This window comes from Schistocerca serialis, chromosome 2 (genome assembly GCF_023864345.2).
Source record: "Schistocerca serialis cubense isolate TAMUIC-IGC-003099 chromosome 2, iqSchSeri2.2, whole genome shotgun sequence".
Lineage (NCBI taxonomy): Eukaryota > Metazoa > Arthropoda > Insecta > Orthoptera > Acrididae > Schistocerca > Schistocerca serialis.
The window spans coordinates 552,547,221-552,562,142 of NC_064639.1; the positions used below are offsets into that span (position 1 = coordinate 552,547,221).

General features: G+C 37.1%; 1 protein-coding gene across 1 annotated transcript in view; it reads left to right on the forward strand.

Annotated features, from left to right (window-relative positions):
• Positions 1–14,922, forward strand: part of LOC126456202 (glycerol kinase-like) — a 213,854-nt gene that overhangs the window by 80,877 nt on the left and 118,055 nt on the right. The window contains exon 6 of the mRNA XM_050091956.1: positions 13,682–13,784. Within this exon, the coding sequence (XP_049947913.1) occupies positions 13,682–13,784 (103 nt within the window). The remainder of the gene's footprint in view (positions 1–13,681; positions 13,785–14,922) is intronic.

Genomic DNA, 14,922 nt, shown 5'->3' on the forward strand with positions numbered 1-14,922 from the left:
GCGATCGTGTGAGACCCAACTCGCCTTATTTGTTCATGAGACCCAGAAAATATTAGATACAGGCTCCCAGGTAGATGCTATTTTTCTTGACTTCCGGAAGTCATTCGATACAGTTCCGCACTGTCGCCTGATAAACAAAGTAAGAGCCTACGGAATATCAGACCAGCTGTGTGGCTGGATTGAAGAGTTTTTAGCAAACAGAACACAGCATGTTGTTATCAATGGAGAGACGTCTACAGACGTTAAAGTAACGTCTGGCATGCCACATGGGAGTGTTATGGGACCATTGCTTTTCACAATATATATAAATGACCTAGTTGATAGTGTCGGAAGTTCCATGCGGCTTTTCGCAGATGATGCTGTAGTATACAGAGAAGTTGCAGCATTAGAAAATTGTAGCGAAATGCAGGAAGATCTGCAGCGGATAGGCACTTGGTGCAGGGAGTGGCAACTGACCCTTAACATAGACAAATGTAATGTATTGCGAATACATAGAAAGAAGGATCCTTTATTGTATGATTATATGATAGCGGAACAAACACTGGTAGCAGTTACTTCTGTAAAATATCTGGGAGTATGCGTGCGGAACTATTTGAAGTGGAATGATCATATAAAATTAATTGTTGGTAAGGCGGGTACCAGGTTGAGATTCATTGGGAGAGTGCTTAGAAAATGTAGTCCATCAACAAAGGAGGTGGCTTACAAAACACTCGTTCGACCTTTACTTGAGTATTGCTCATCAGTGTGGGATCCGTACCAGATCGGTCTGACGGAGGAGATAGAGAAGATCCAAAGAAGAGCGGCGCGTTTCGTCACAGGGTTATTTGGTAAACGTGATAGCGTTACGGAGATGTTTAATAAACTCAAGTGGCAGACTCTGCAAGAGAGGCGCTCTGCATCGCGGTTTAGCTTGCTCGCCAGGTTTCGAGAGGGTGCGTTTCTGGATGAGGTATCGAATATATTGCTTCCCCCTACTTACACCTCCCGAGGAGACCACGAATGTAAAATTGGAGAGATTAGAGCGCGCACGGAGGCTTTCAGACAGTCGTTCTTCCCGCGAACCATACGCGACTGGAACAGGAAAGGGAGGTAATGACAGTGGCATGTAAAGTGCCCTCCGCCACACACCGTTGGGTTGCTTGCGGAGTATCAGTGTAGATGTAGATGTAGTTGTAGACCTCATGAAGCGACTTATGTTATCTGAGAGAGAACTTTTACCACAACCAACATAATTAATAAATTGATGAATAAATATTTTATGATTCTAAATTATTTGAAATCTTGATTACTGATCAAATTAATTAATGAGAAAGAGGTGTTGTCCATGTCAGAACAAATACAGCAATAAAATATCGTCAAAGTTCAGAATCTTGCAGGCATTCAAGAAAAATGGGCAACTGAAATTTCGAGGGTCTGAACTTTTAATGTCAATTATTTCGTAATTAATTAATTTCAGATAATTCCAAATCTGTCATCAGAAAGTTGGGAATACCTCCTACAGTATGTTGTTCAGTAGCTCAAAATATTTATCCAGAGTAGAAGTAATGTGTTTCAGCTATATCACATGGTTCTCAAAATTAGATGATCAAAATTGTTTCCAAGGAGCTGGACATACAACATTAGACCTGCATTTATGACTTAAGAATGAGTTTTTTCTTTTTGTAGAACAACTAAGTGCTGACTACCCAACACACCTCCCTGCACTATTGGTATACACATATGCTTAATGGTTTTACTAAATGGCATATGTCTAATTCATAGTAGATGAACTCAGTGAACAGGCTTGTTTGCCCTTATTTGCTATTATTTGAAAATTAATTTAAAACTTACACTGTTCTTTAATGGAAGTTTAATGAACAGTGCTTAAATTCCACTCCAAAAAGTAGATTCTGATTGATATGCATGCACATACATACACAATACATAAAAAGATTCATGAGTGGAAAAAGAACATGACAAGCAAATAAACTTCTTAGAAATACTTATGAAAAAAGAAACCAATCAGCATAGCTTTGAAATCAGCCATAAACCTACAACAACAGACACTATCATATATCAGACTTCAACTCACACTCACAGAAGCAACGAGCACTCAGTTACATGCTTTGTAGATTGATTGATTTATTGATACATTTTCATCTACAGCTGCACAATGTGCAAGAGATATTTGGATTTTTATGTTAATATTAACTGTTTTACATACAATATATCTTTGTATGTAATAACACACATTAATATATCAATTAATGATGAATACTTAAATAAATGTTGTTACACTATATACAGAGAGATAAAATACTAATGTTCTTCTGAATGAGACTACATTGGGTTAACACAAATATTTAGTTTTGTAGGTATTCATTTACTGTATAAAAGCAATGATCAACCAAGTACGACTTCAGTTTAGATTTGAAGTGACCAATGTTTGTATGTGTTTAATGGTATCTGGTAAGGCATTGTGTAGTTTGATACTAGGATGGATAAGGCCATTTTGAAATAACTTTGTGTTGGCGCTTTGAACATGTTCATCAAATTTTTGTCTTGTATCGTAGCTGTGTATTGTGTGATTTTGAGTGACGAGTGGTCTTTTTGTATGTAAGTTTTGCCTTAAATACGTTATATTTTAAAGTATATATGCAAGGAAGTGGCAGGATCATCCTTTTTTGAAACAATGGTCTACATGATTTGCGATTATTTACCCCTTCCATTAGTCTTATAATTTTTTTTTTGAATTTTGAATGTTTTGATGGCTTCTCCAGAATTTCCCCAGAACATATCACATACCAGAGGTGAGAGTGTGCAACTGCATAATACACACACTGAAGGGTGTTGCAGCTAGTATAATTTTTAATGTATGTAACACAAAACAAGAAGTACTTAATTTTTTGTTCATTTGCTCAATATGTGATTTCCATTTCAAGTTGTCTTGTAGATGAAGTCCAAGAAATTTGGTACAGGCTGTTATGGCAATTGTCTGTCCATATAGCTCTAGATTAGGTGATATCAATTTTTTTTGTTTGTGCTGTGTGTATATCCATAGCTACAGTTTTTTCAGTGTTTATTATTAAGTCATTGTCATCAAAGTAACATGTTAGCCTGTCAGTGGCTTCTTTTATGTTTTTTTACAAGAGTTTCTTCCGAGTTTCCTGTAATTAGAATACTCGTATCATCAGCAAATTGAAATATTTTACTGATGTCATTGCTTATGTTTAGGTCACTTACATAGAGTAAGAACAGAACAGGACCGATTACTGATCCTTATGGCACTCCATATTTAATAGTCAGTAGCTTGGAATTATATTTCCTAATGACATTGTCCCTTTCTTGATCTATTTCCACATATTGTTCCCTGTTCTTAAGATAAGAGCTGAGCCAGTTGTTAGCTGTTCCCCTAATGCCAAGATTTTCTAGCTTGTGTTGCAATTTGTCATGATTTATGGTGTCAAATACCTTTGACAAATCTAAAAATATGCCCATGGTAAGTTTTTTGTTGCCTAATGCTATCAGTGCCTCTAATAGAAAGGAGTGAACTGCTGATTCGTTTGAGCGGTTTGCTCTAAATCAATGTTGAGATTCTGACAGAATGCCATTTTCCTCTAAGAAGTCTGTTAGCCTCTTATTGAAAAACCTTTCTAATATTTTTGAGAAAACAGACAGGAGTGCCAGTGGTCTGTAGTTAGAAATATCATCTTTGTTGCCTTTCTTGTATAATGGCTTTACTTTTGCTATTTTCAAACATGAAGTAAAAGTTCATGTAGCAAAAGATAGGTTACATAGGTGGGTTAAGGGCTCAGTAATCAAATCCCTACACTTCTTTATAATGAAATCAGGTATATCATCTACACCTACAGAGTGTTTCATTTTGAGACTTTTTATTGTAACCTGTACTTCTTCTACATTTGTTGGGTACAGAAACATTGATCTGCTTGAGACTTTTTTGACTCATCATAGCACCACTCAGCACACAAAACTACCAGGAAGAGGTAGAGATCATCACACAAAAAGCAAAAGCCAGTGGGTACAGTAGTAATCTAGTCACAAAGTTAAACAAAAATTAAATAACAAATACAGTCAATAAACGTGACACATGCTCAGTCAAAAACAACAATACAAGAAAACATCACACAGAAACAAGCACGCCCAGCAACAGGAGAACAGTGACAAAGAATACATGAAAGAAAGAAGGTTCAAGATGCTACACAAGACCAACAGGTACTAACTCATGCACAGAATAACAAATATTTTCAAAAGGCAAGGTATAAAACTTATTATTCGAAATGGAAGTGTCAATCCAAAAGTACATTCAAAAAATAATTAGACATGGACATCTACCAGAAAGCAGGAATATACCATCTACAATGCAACACATGTGATGGAAGATATATACGACAAACCACCAGAACATTCGGCACCCGCTACAAAGAACATATTAGAGTTTGGAAATGTGCTACAAGCTGCTCAACCTTTGCAGAACATTTAAGAGAAAATGATCACAAACCTACTACAAGAGAGAAAGACATGAAAACAAATGATTATATACACAGAAAATGTAAGTTGAATTGTTATATGTTGAGTACAATGACCATAAAGAAAATTGCAAACCTTCAACCAGTTTGCCATGCGAGAGAAAGATGTATGGCTTAAAAATAATGAATGAGACACTGATCTGAAGTACTTTTCCATTTTATTATAAAACCTGAATGAACTGTTTTAAATCTATAACCTATAAGTGCAAACAATAACCTGTATGTCCAGGTGAAAAAATCATGTAATATTTCAGAAGGTATTTCTGAAGATGCCTTGTAACTAAGACATCTGGGCAGCAAGATAAGTAAAAAATACTTAATTTGTAGCATGCAAAAGACATTTTTCTTTTGAACTACTGTAGTTTACTTGAAAGTGCATACGAACTGCAGAGAAGTACATGGAAATCTCTCTTTCCAAGCATTTATCCCGACATGCTGGGTCTGCTGCTCTGGTTAACTGGATTTGGCATATTAATTTTATGTGGTGGCTGGATGCCCTTCCTGTCACCACACCATACCCATACTGTATTGCTGCCCATTTCAGTCACAGCAATATAAGCTGTCCTCTTTGGTTCCTGCTCAACCACCCACTCAGAAATCACCATATGTTTGTAGATAAATAGTCAAGTATTTATTTCATCCTTTGTTTTGTAATCAGACAGAGGTCACAAAATCGAATAAACTCATTCCTTAGAGAATGCATATTTATATGTAAGTAACATCAAATAGTGCAGAGCACAATTGTATTACATTCATAAGAAAATACCAGACTGTTAAAAATGCTAAGATTAAAAAAAGTTGCAAATAGTGGGTGCAAACCCATTGAGTTAACACATAAGTTCTTGCATTTATCCATAAGTTTAATAAACACATCAGATATACATAACAGAGGCTTTAGTCATCAATAATATCTTCTCCTTCACTATGTACAACTGTCTGCCAATGCTGAGGTAACTTTTCAATTCTGCTACAAAAGAAATCACTTGGTTTTGAGGCAGATAACTCATAATGTCATGTTACAAGTGCATTTTCATCCAGAAAGGAAGTTCCTGGAAGGTAGCTCAGTGAAGAGTGGAAAAGAAAAGGGCACGAGATCATGTAAATAAGGTGGGTGCAGACTGACTTCCCAACCCAGCTTCTGTGTAGTGTTTTTTGTCAGTCTAGCAGAATGTGGGCTGTCATTATTGTAGAGTAGCATCACTTCACACAGTCTTCCTGATCACTGTTCTTGGACTGCATCTGCAAGATGTCTCAGTTGTTGACAATAAATGGCAGCAGCGATGGTTGAAGCAATTCATAGTACACCATACTGTCGCTGTTCCACCAGATGCATAATATTATCTTTTAAGGATGGGTGCAGGTCTTTGTACAGGGAGTTGCTGCTTTGTTTGGGCTTGATCATTCCTTTCTTTTCCATATGTTAGCATAGAGACACCATTTATCATCACAAGTAATAATACAGGGTAGAAATAATCAGTGTTCTTCATGAGCTAATTGATAATGAGCAAACAGAGATGCACATATGTCCATGCTCTGATTTTTGTGATTTTGCCTTAAAGCATGTGGTACCCATACACCCAATTTTTGAACCTCCTCCATTGAATGTAAATGTCACACGAAGATGGAATGATCATGGGTATCACCTTCACTAGTTTTCAAGTATGCTGATGTGGATCATTGTAGATTAATGTATTCAAATGATCTTCCTTTACCTTTAAGATCTTCCTGAATGTGGAGAGTCATTAATGTCAAAATGATCCTCCTTAAAATGAGAAAACCATTTTCGTCTTGTGTTCTGTCCAATGGTATTATCCCCATACACAGTGCAAATGTTCAGATTTCTCCATTTGGCACTCCATTTCCTAGTGCCCACTGATAACAAAATGACAAGGTGTAAACTCATATAGCAACAGTAAACTACAAATAAAAAATAGCAGTTAATAAATAAACCCACAGCAACTGGAATACCAACACACAAAACAAAAACATTGCAAACTTATGCACAAACCTAACACTTCCTTCAGCTCTGTGATCCATGTCCTTATCCACTACATTGTACTGAAGACATGCAATTTTTGTCTTTTGTATCAGTTATCATAGTATCTCTTGAAGGCTTATTATCATTGATGCATCACTGAATGACATTTAGTTATGAGGATGATGTGTTGGTGATAATCTTCAGTGAGCCATTGCCTTGAAATGACAAGGTGCAAACTATAGTATGAAACAGCTAAATATGTGAAAACCAATATTGTGTCTGTCACATTGTGTGAGATGGTATTTTGACATCACTTCCGAATGAGCATTTTAAAGTCAATAGTGGTATGGTGCAATAGTCTGTGGCCCTTAATGGAAATGGTATAATTCTATCTTAAAATGTGCTAGAATAATCATGCAGTGCAGTGATATTGTTGGCACATTCATCACTCATAAAAGGTGTGTTTTTAAAACAGTTTCATAGATACCAAGAGAAATACATTGCTTCAACATCTCTCTTTGAGTGTTGTCACCTATTTTAGGCTCATAATGGAAAATGGGTAGTAAACAAGACACAGGATTTAAAATTTAGATTTGTGTCATGAGATATGGATAAAATCTCAAGAGTTGCACTTTTCATCATTTGAATCTTTTAACAAAAGAGAAGTGGAACATGTGAAGTCTACACGGCAAATGTTTATGAAATATGGCTCAGATTCAGCTGCTGACAACAGTATAAGACACTATTATGCATATCATTGATATGAGAATTTTGTCTCTAAAAGTAAAGGCATTAGACTGCACCAATTACAATGCAGCAATAAAATTTTTGAATGTCCATCAAAAATAAATGTCATTCAGGCTGTAGATGAATCATGCTGTGTCAAAATTGTATCACCTTGTGTCAGTTGGGATTCACAAAACAGAAAAGAAAATTAAAGCACTGAATGTCACCAATAAAAGCACCATCCTTGCCATACTAGATAAAATATGAGACTTAACTTCTGACTTCAAACTTGAAAGAATTAATCTGTTAACAAGACGGGACTATAAAAATGAAAGTTGCTCGGCCTCACTTTATTCTACCAGTGATGAGTCGTGTGCATGAAGTTGATGGAGGTAATAGCCCATGTGTGTTATTTTACAAGATGGCAGAACACAATTAAGGAGCTGCATCTGAAGATGAAAATACAAATTTTTTGTTAATTATGAGGAACAATGCAAATTACTGGATTTGTATAGATGGGCTCATGGAAACAGATTTTGAACTGATGACATTATTGGTGTTTGATGGTATGAGACAAGGATTTCCATGTGGCTTCCTCATATCAAATAGAATGATCAAAAATACTTATTTTTCAAATAGAAACCTAGGTTGCAGTAGTTTCACCAAAAGTTTTCATGTCAGTCAGTGCAGAAACTTTCTTTAATGCGTGGCAAGTTTCAGTGGGTGCTCTGAAAATAAGACTTTATTCCCCATGCCATGTAGGCAAGGCTTGGACAAATGTACAAGATTCTGAGGACATTGTTACAGGAAGCAGACATCTTACATTTGAAATTATGCTTCCTGTTGTATTAGTAACCTTAGAGGGCAATTCGTATACTACTGAGTTTTTCACTTACCTTCTGGAGAAGTGTTTCCATTACATGCATTGCTGGATGCATTGCCACAGACTGTATGCTGGGCTGAACACAAATGTGCACATAAAAAGAATGTGTCACACTTTGAAATAAGTTTATCTGGAGGGGAAGCTTGATGAGCATCTTGATGAAGTTGTTTTTGAGCTAGTGTCTTTTGTTAAACACAAATTGTTTGAGTGGCATATAGTGATGAAAGATATTCATTACAGGCATAAATCAAGTGGAGCAATGGACAAGGACCTCACTGTACAGGAGGATAGTGGTTAGGAAGTGCCATCTGCCTCAAAAGTTACAAAAGCTTATTTGACCAAAGGCAGCTTCATGGAATACAACTGCAAACTGATGTGACCTGAGCACAAAACTTGCACCCATAGATATTTGTGACATGTCCATTTGAGTGTGCATTGTAACATGTGCAAACATATACCAAATGAATGCCTATTATTTTCAGCCTCTGGCATCCACAGAAAATGATGGTACACTTGTCGCAATCAATGAGAATCTTTTGGCACAGAATAAATGAGAAGAAATACTGGTGCAAGTCATTGAACGTCACACCTGTAAGAACCCTGTGGCCTTGAAGGAATGAAAAGACAGAATCACTTCTAAACTGTTAGGCTTAATGAATGATATCCCTACAGCTAGTGAACTGATTGTTTTCAAGAAACATACAGCTTTCTTTAAACACGACATTAACTGCATTTCACAGTCAGAACAATAAGCAGCTCATTTTGAAAACAGAAATATGTGGGAAGAAAAAAATCATTCCACAACAGAGGCTGTTTTCAATGAACAGGAAAAGGCTATCCAGCACATACCATTTGCAAGGCGTGACACAATGTAGAGCAAGAAAATAGTGATTGTCTTTGATGCAAGTGTGGGGTAAAGCTGTTGGTGTGCGAATTACAACACCGATTGAGTGACTTTTAAGTCTGTGAGAAAATTGACAGTGGACAATCATTTTTTTGTGATAAAATATCCTGGAACAGTGTAATGACAGCTAGAAACCTTATCATCAAATGTTTTCCAGCTTACTTACATACTATTTAGAATATTGCGTGTAAATCCATGAATACATTTCCCTGCCTGCTATCCATCTGCTAAGTGACAGTACTACATTCCAGCTGTGCTGTCACAGCTGGATTGCATGCCTCGTAACCCTGTGGCTAACTTCATTGCGGTTCAGGACTGGGGCTCCACCCAGGAAGGCATTAAGTAAAGGCCCCCAAATACAAGCGACATGTCACAGCGAACTATCACAAGCAATATTGCTGCAATTGGACGCTCACCTTGACTACCGCCACATGTGAGTAATTTGCCAAGTAATTGTAACCAGTATTACGAATGCCATTGTGGGGGGAAGTTCTGCCATGGAAAATGAACTGCTATGTTCAGCAGCAGTGTCAACTGATCTCCATATCCCCATGAATTTTCTTGGGGATTGCCGGTTACTTTCCAGAATATATTACATTTTTCACGAATCACAATGAATAAAATATTCTGGGCTATTATATAATGGTCAAATGGATTTCACATTAAAACCCAATGTCTCATCCCCATCTGTGGAGGAGATTTGCAAGGGGGATTGGCACGTTTTATCAGTAATTTAAATGCCATAGTAGTCCATCCAGAGCACATGTTAGTTAGTTTTGATGTGGTATTGCGATTCACTATGGTTCCGCTCAATGAAGTGTTGCAACAGCTGAATCGGATATCTCCTCCTGATATTGCAGAACTGTTTAAATATTGTCTCACAACCACATATCTCAAATGGAACAATTATTCTATGAACGGACAGATGGTGTCACTGTGGGTAGCTCCTTAAGCTTAGTTATAATGAATTTTTTTATGGAAAAATTTGAGAAGCAGGCATTAGACTCTGTGAACAAGAAACTGAATATTTGGTTCCAGTATGTAGATGATACGTTTGTTTTGTGGTGGCATGATAGAGAGCAACTAGGTTGTTTTCACAAATGTTTCAACAGGATCAAGCTGAAGATTCAGTTTACCATAGAGAAGGAGGAGGCAGGCAGAAGATTAAAATTTCTTGTTGTGCTAGTTTTCAAGAAAGAAGACGGTAGCTTGGGCCATACAGCTTACTGAAAACCCACGCACACAAACCGTTACCTACACCAGGATTTGAACCATCACCCACAACAAAAGTGAGGCATCATAAAAACGTTGATGGATAGAGTAAGAAACATCAGCGAAGCAGAGCTACTTGAAGCGGAACTAAAGCATTGCTCAAGAATGGTTATTTGTTTGCTGAGGTAAAAAGAACATTAAGACCACCACACAGAAATCATAGAAATACTCAAGCACCAGCGATATCGAAAGATTTCCTGCCTTCTGTTAAGGACATTACTGACCACATAGGAAAAATCTTGAAAAAGTGGAACATCATGGTAATCTACAAACCCATCTGCAAGATACAGTATCATCTAAAATCAGTGAAGGGTGCTCGCCAAATGGGAAAAAGCAGGAATTTATAGGATTCTGTGTAGTTGGTGGGGTGGGGGTATGTGGGCACTACACAAAGAATTGTCAAGAAATGACTAGAAGAGGATGAGATTGACAAATAAGCTGTTGCAGAACATGCTTTGCAGCCAGGAAACCAACATATTCATTTTCATAGGACTCAAGAACTGATAGACACAAGTGGATACCATGAGAGGCTATACAGAGAGACCAGAGAGATTGTAAAACACCCCAAGAATTTCAGTAGGAAGGAGGAGGGCATGAAATTGAATTGCATGTGGATTCTGGTGTTACCGTGGGGTGATAGCAGCAGTGGATGATGGGAGTTGTCAATGGCCAATTGTGCAAAGGTATCCAAAACGTGATGATGTCACACCTCTGTGCTGAAGTATGCAGAAGAGGAATTTTGCTGCAGTCAGTAGTGAGCCAAGATGTGAACTGGACATTCAAAGAAGTTATGGTCCCACTTGAAAATGTCCTCTGCAGATGGGGACAAAACATTGGGTTTTAATGTGAAATCCATTCAATCACAGCATAACAGGACAGAACATTTTATTGATTGTGACATTTCCAGCTGTAAAAGTTAACATTTTTCACTAGTGCTAAGTAGGCTATATACATCTTTCTAGTGTCCTAATACAATTCATTCTTCATTTATTAGTTCTCAGTTTCTTTGTCATTCATTAGTCCTTTAGTTTAACTGTGAATGTTTACACAGTTTGTTTTGGGACCTTGTGTTTCTGTAGAAATGTTTCCAATAGTGGCATTGCTGATTACCATAACTCTTCATGTAAATTGTATGAAGGACAGCTGGATTTTATGAAATGACAAGGATTTGAGTATAGCTGCCATGAACATTTAAATTAAAATGTCCACTCAGTATTACCATGTGTCATTCCATTTATAACTTGAAAATCCCTGTAACTGTTTAACAAATACCTCATAATCATCATATGGTGCCCAGTGTATTGCAACTATTATTATGAACTCCCAACCAGTTTTACTTCTGCAACAAAAGTTTCAAAATGCTAATCACTCCAAAATTGGAGGTGCCAATTCTTTTTATTTTGATATTACTTCTTAATGTATTTGGCAACTACAGCCTCACTTCACTGTTCAGTGTGGTTCTTGGTCTCTGAATAACTATAAACTCTAATGTAAAGTTCTTACTCAACATGGGCAAAACAAAGTGAAACTAAACTACACAACCCTGCAGTAATTAGACAATAAAATCTCAGTCGTATTGCTACACAGATCCCATGTGTTCCATAGTTTGGCCAGATTTCCATGCAATCAGTAAGTGATAACAGTGATTTGCTCACATGTATGATGTACAAAGCAATCACATGCCCATCTAATGGTCTGCTGTTTTGATTAACTTTTCTTGGTAATTGCTGGTTACTTTACAGAATATATTACATCGCTGATGCCAAGTGGAATGTGAACATCTTGCCAGTGAGCTAATAGAGTTTGTTTTTCATTCATTAGTTCTCAATTCATACTTTTCTTTGTATATAGAAAAAAATGTTCTGAGGCTGTTACTATATGCTATTTGTGATTGTTTCTTTCACCCTCAGTGATAACCATTATTTACTGCAGCATAGTTGGAAAAGTAACTCAGTGTATTCCAGAAGGACACTGCATGACAGTAAGATAGTAACAACCAAGTCATCTTGATATCTCAGAGGTTGCTCTCTTAACACTCAGTTGTGTCATTGACATATTGTTAACTGTTAGTGTAAAGGAATCTTATTTGTAATGCATGTACCTTTCTTATTATCCTGACAATAAATCCAAAACCACAACCTATTGTTGTAATCCATCATAGTGGTCAGTCATATGTATAGGACCTATGATGTAAAGTGACTGTCAATTCCCTTCCCCATATTTCAGCTTTCTGGTTTTAGCTGTGTGATAAATCCACAGTAGCAAGCTCACTGGAAGAATGTCATGTAGTAGCAACCAGTTACTGAGTATTGCTTAAGGAATACTGTACCAGTGATGCACATTTGCTTATCTCGCGGTTTTCACAATTTTGATTACAGTACTCTTACTGTTTCTCTTGTCCCAGAACACCACTGTTTATTTACCCCACACTCATTGCCATTATTACTTGTTTATTATTTCCTTTGAAATCTGTATTTCCTTTAAAATTTCCTGACAGATTAAAACTGTGTACCACACCAGGACTCAAACCTGGAACCTTACCTTAATGGGCAGTGTTCTTGCTGATAACTGACTTAACAGGAATGTGACTCATAGTCGTCCTTCAACTTCACTTCTGCTATTACCTCTCTTCTACTTTCCAGTCATATGAATAGACAGGCAGGAGAGGTTATGTGAATTCTCTTTTTTACCTTTTTTTTACTGTGTTAGGGTTAAAAGGCCTTTGCTTTTTCACTTTAACAAGAGTAACTATTGATACATACATACCACTTTTTAACAAGGGTAACTACTGATACATCAATACAATGCCATGACCCTGAGAAAGGGTGCTGACAACAACACTGTTTAGTCCCCAACAATTGTAAATCCATCCATCCAGTCTTCACTGAAGACAGCATATATTGCTGCACTAACACTTCTGGAGGGAAGAAGGTTGCAGAGAAATGTTGTAGCCACAGTCTATGGGACTGATTTCAACCTGCAGAGGAGTGTGTGCTATTTTGAAACTTCCCAACTAATCAATTTGCCTACTGTATGCTGGGTTGGTACTCGAACCCAAATTCTTGTCATTTGTGGACAGTGCTCTTTCCTTTGTTTGAGGGTTCTGTGTAACTTGCTGCTGAACACAGTAAATGCACGTACATTCAGCATAGCTAGCTTCCTTCCGTCACAACCTTACATTTTTATACCCACATTATTCATTTCTGTGAATACTCAAGATCAGGATTTTCAGTTTAGAAACTTCAACTAAAATTTTAATTTTCTTTGTTGCTTATTTGTTCATATTTGCAGTACAGTGAGCATATAAATTGTAGTGAATTGTAACACGTAATAAAGAAATGTTTTAGATTGAAAAATAATGGAAATTACTACAACCATTTTATGTTTTGTAGGTATATGCAAGTACCTAAGGAAATTCTTCCTACTATTCATAGTTCATCTGAAATATATGGTTATGTAGCAGAGGGACAATTGAAGAATATTCCAATATCAGGGGTGAGTTCAACAAATGTTAAATCAGTAGCTGTTTTATAACTATGGTGCAGCAGTAAAAGTTTGTTTACCTTCTGATAAACAATTATTTGTGTAATGGTGAAAATGATCTGGTGTACTGAGCAGTCTGTGAATATAACACCTTGAATGGATTCAAATGACATTTTAGTGTTTTAATAAGCAAGGCTAGTGTCAACATTGTGAGAGCAATTTGTAAGTTTCTGCAATAAGTATTACAATATCTAGTTCTGCACAGTAATTTTTGTTATGAAGGGGAATGGTTAGTAAGTGAAGGATGAGACTAGACTATTTCCTAGAAAGGGGAAAGGATGAAAAAGACTAATGAGGATAATTTTGGAGAGACTATGATCCCTTGTGGCAGCAAGAGCTAGTGAAAAGTGAAAGGCAGAGAAGAAGAGGGAAAGGGGTGAAGATAAATTTCCATGGGAGAATGCAAGACAAGAAACTGTTGGAAGCTGGTAAGGACTTAAGGTATTTGTACTGATCAGAGACAAGAATCAAAATCTAAATTGTATCTAGAAGTGAAGTGGAAGGAAAATGATAAATATCATAAGTAAATGGGGATAAAAGGAAAACTAACAGATTTTGGTCAGAGTCCACATCTGCCCCTGGAAATGTCTTACAATTTAAAACCTGGTTCCTAAATCTCTGTCTTACCATTATATAATCTATCTGATACCTTCTAGTATCTCCAGGCTTCTTCCATGTATACAACCTTTTTTCATGATTCCAGAATGAGATTTTCACTCTGCAGTGTAGTGTGCACTGATATGAAACTTCCTGGCAGATTAAAACATTGTGCCGGACCGAGACTCGAACTCGAGACCTTTACCTTTTGCAGGCCATATGAGCTACCCAAGCATGACCTGGCAGATTAAAACTGTATGCCGGGCCGAGACTCGAACTTGGGACCTTCACCTTTCGCGGGCAAGTGCTCAACCATCTGAGCTACCCAAGCACAACTCATGCCCCGTCCTCACAGCTTTAGTTCCACCAGTACCTCGTCTCCTACTTTCCAAACTTCACAGAAGCTCTCCTGCAAACCTTGCAGAACTGTTCTTACTTAAACTATGTACAATTTGGCATTGAATTGCTCTTGTATTTATTGTAAGTTTAAATT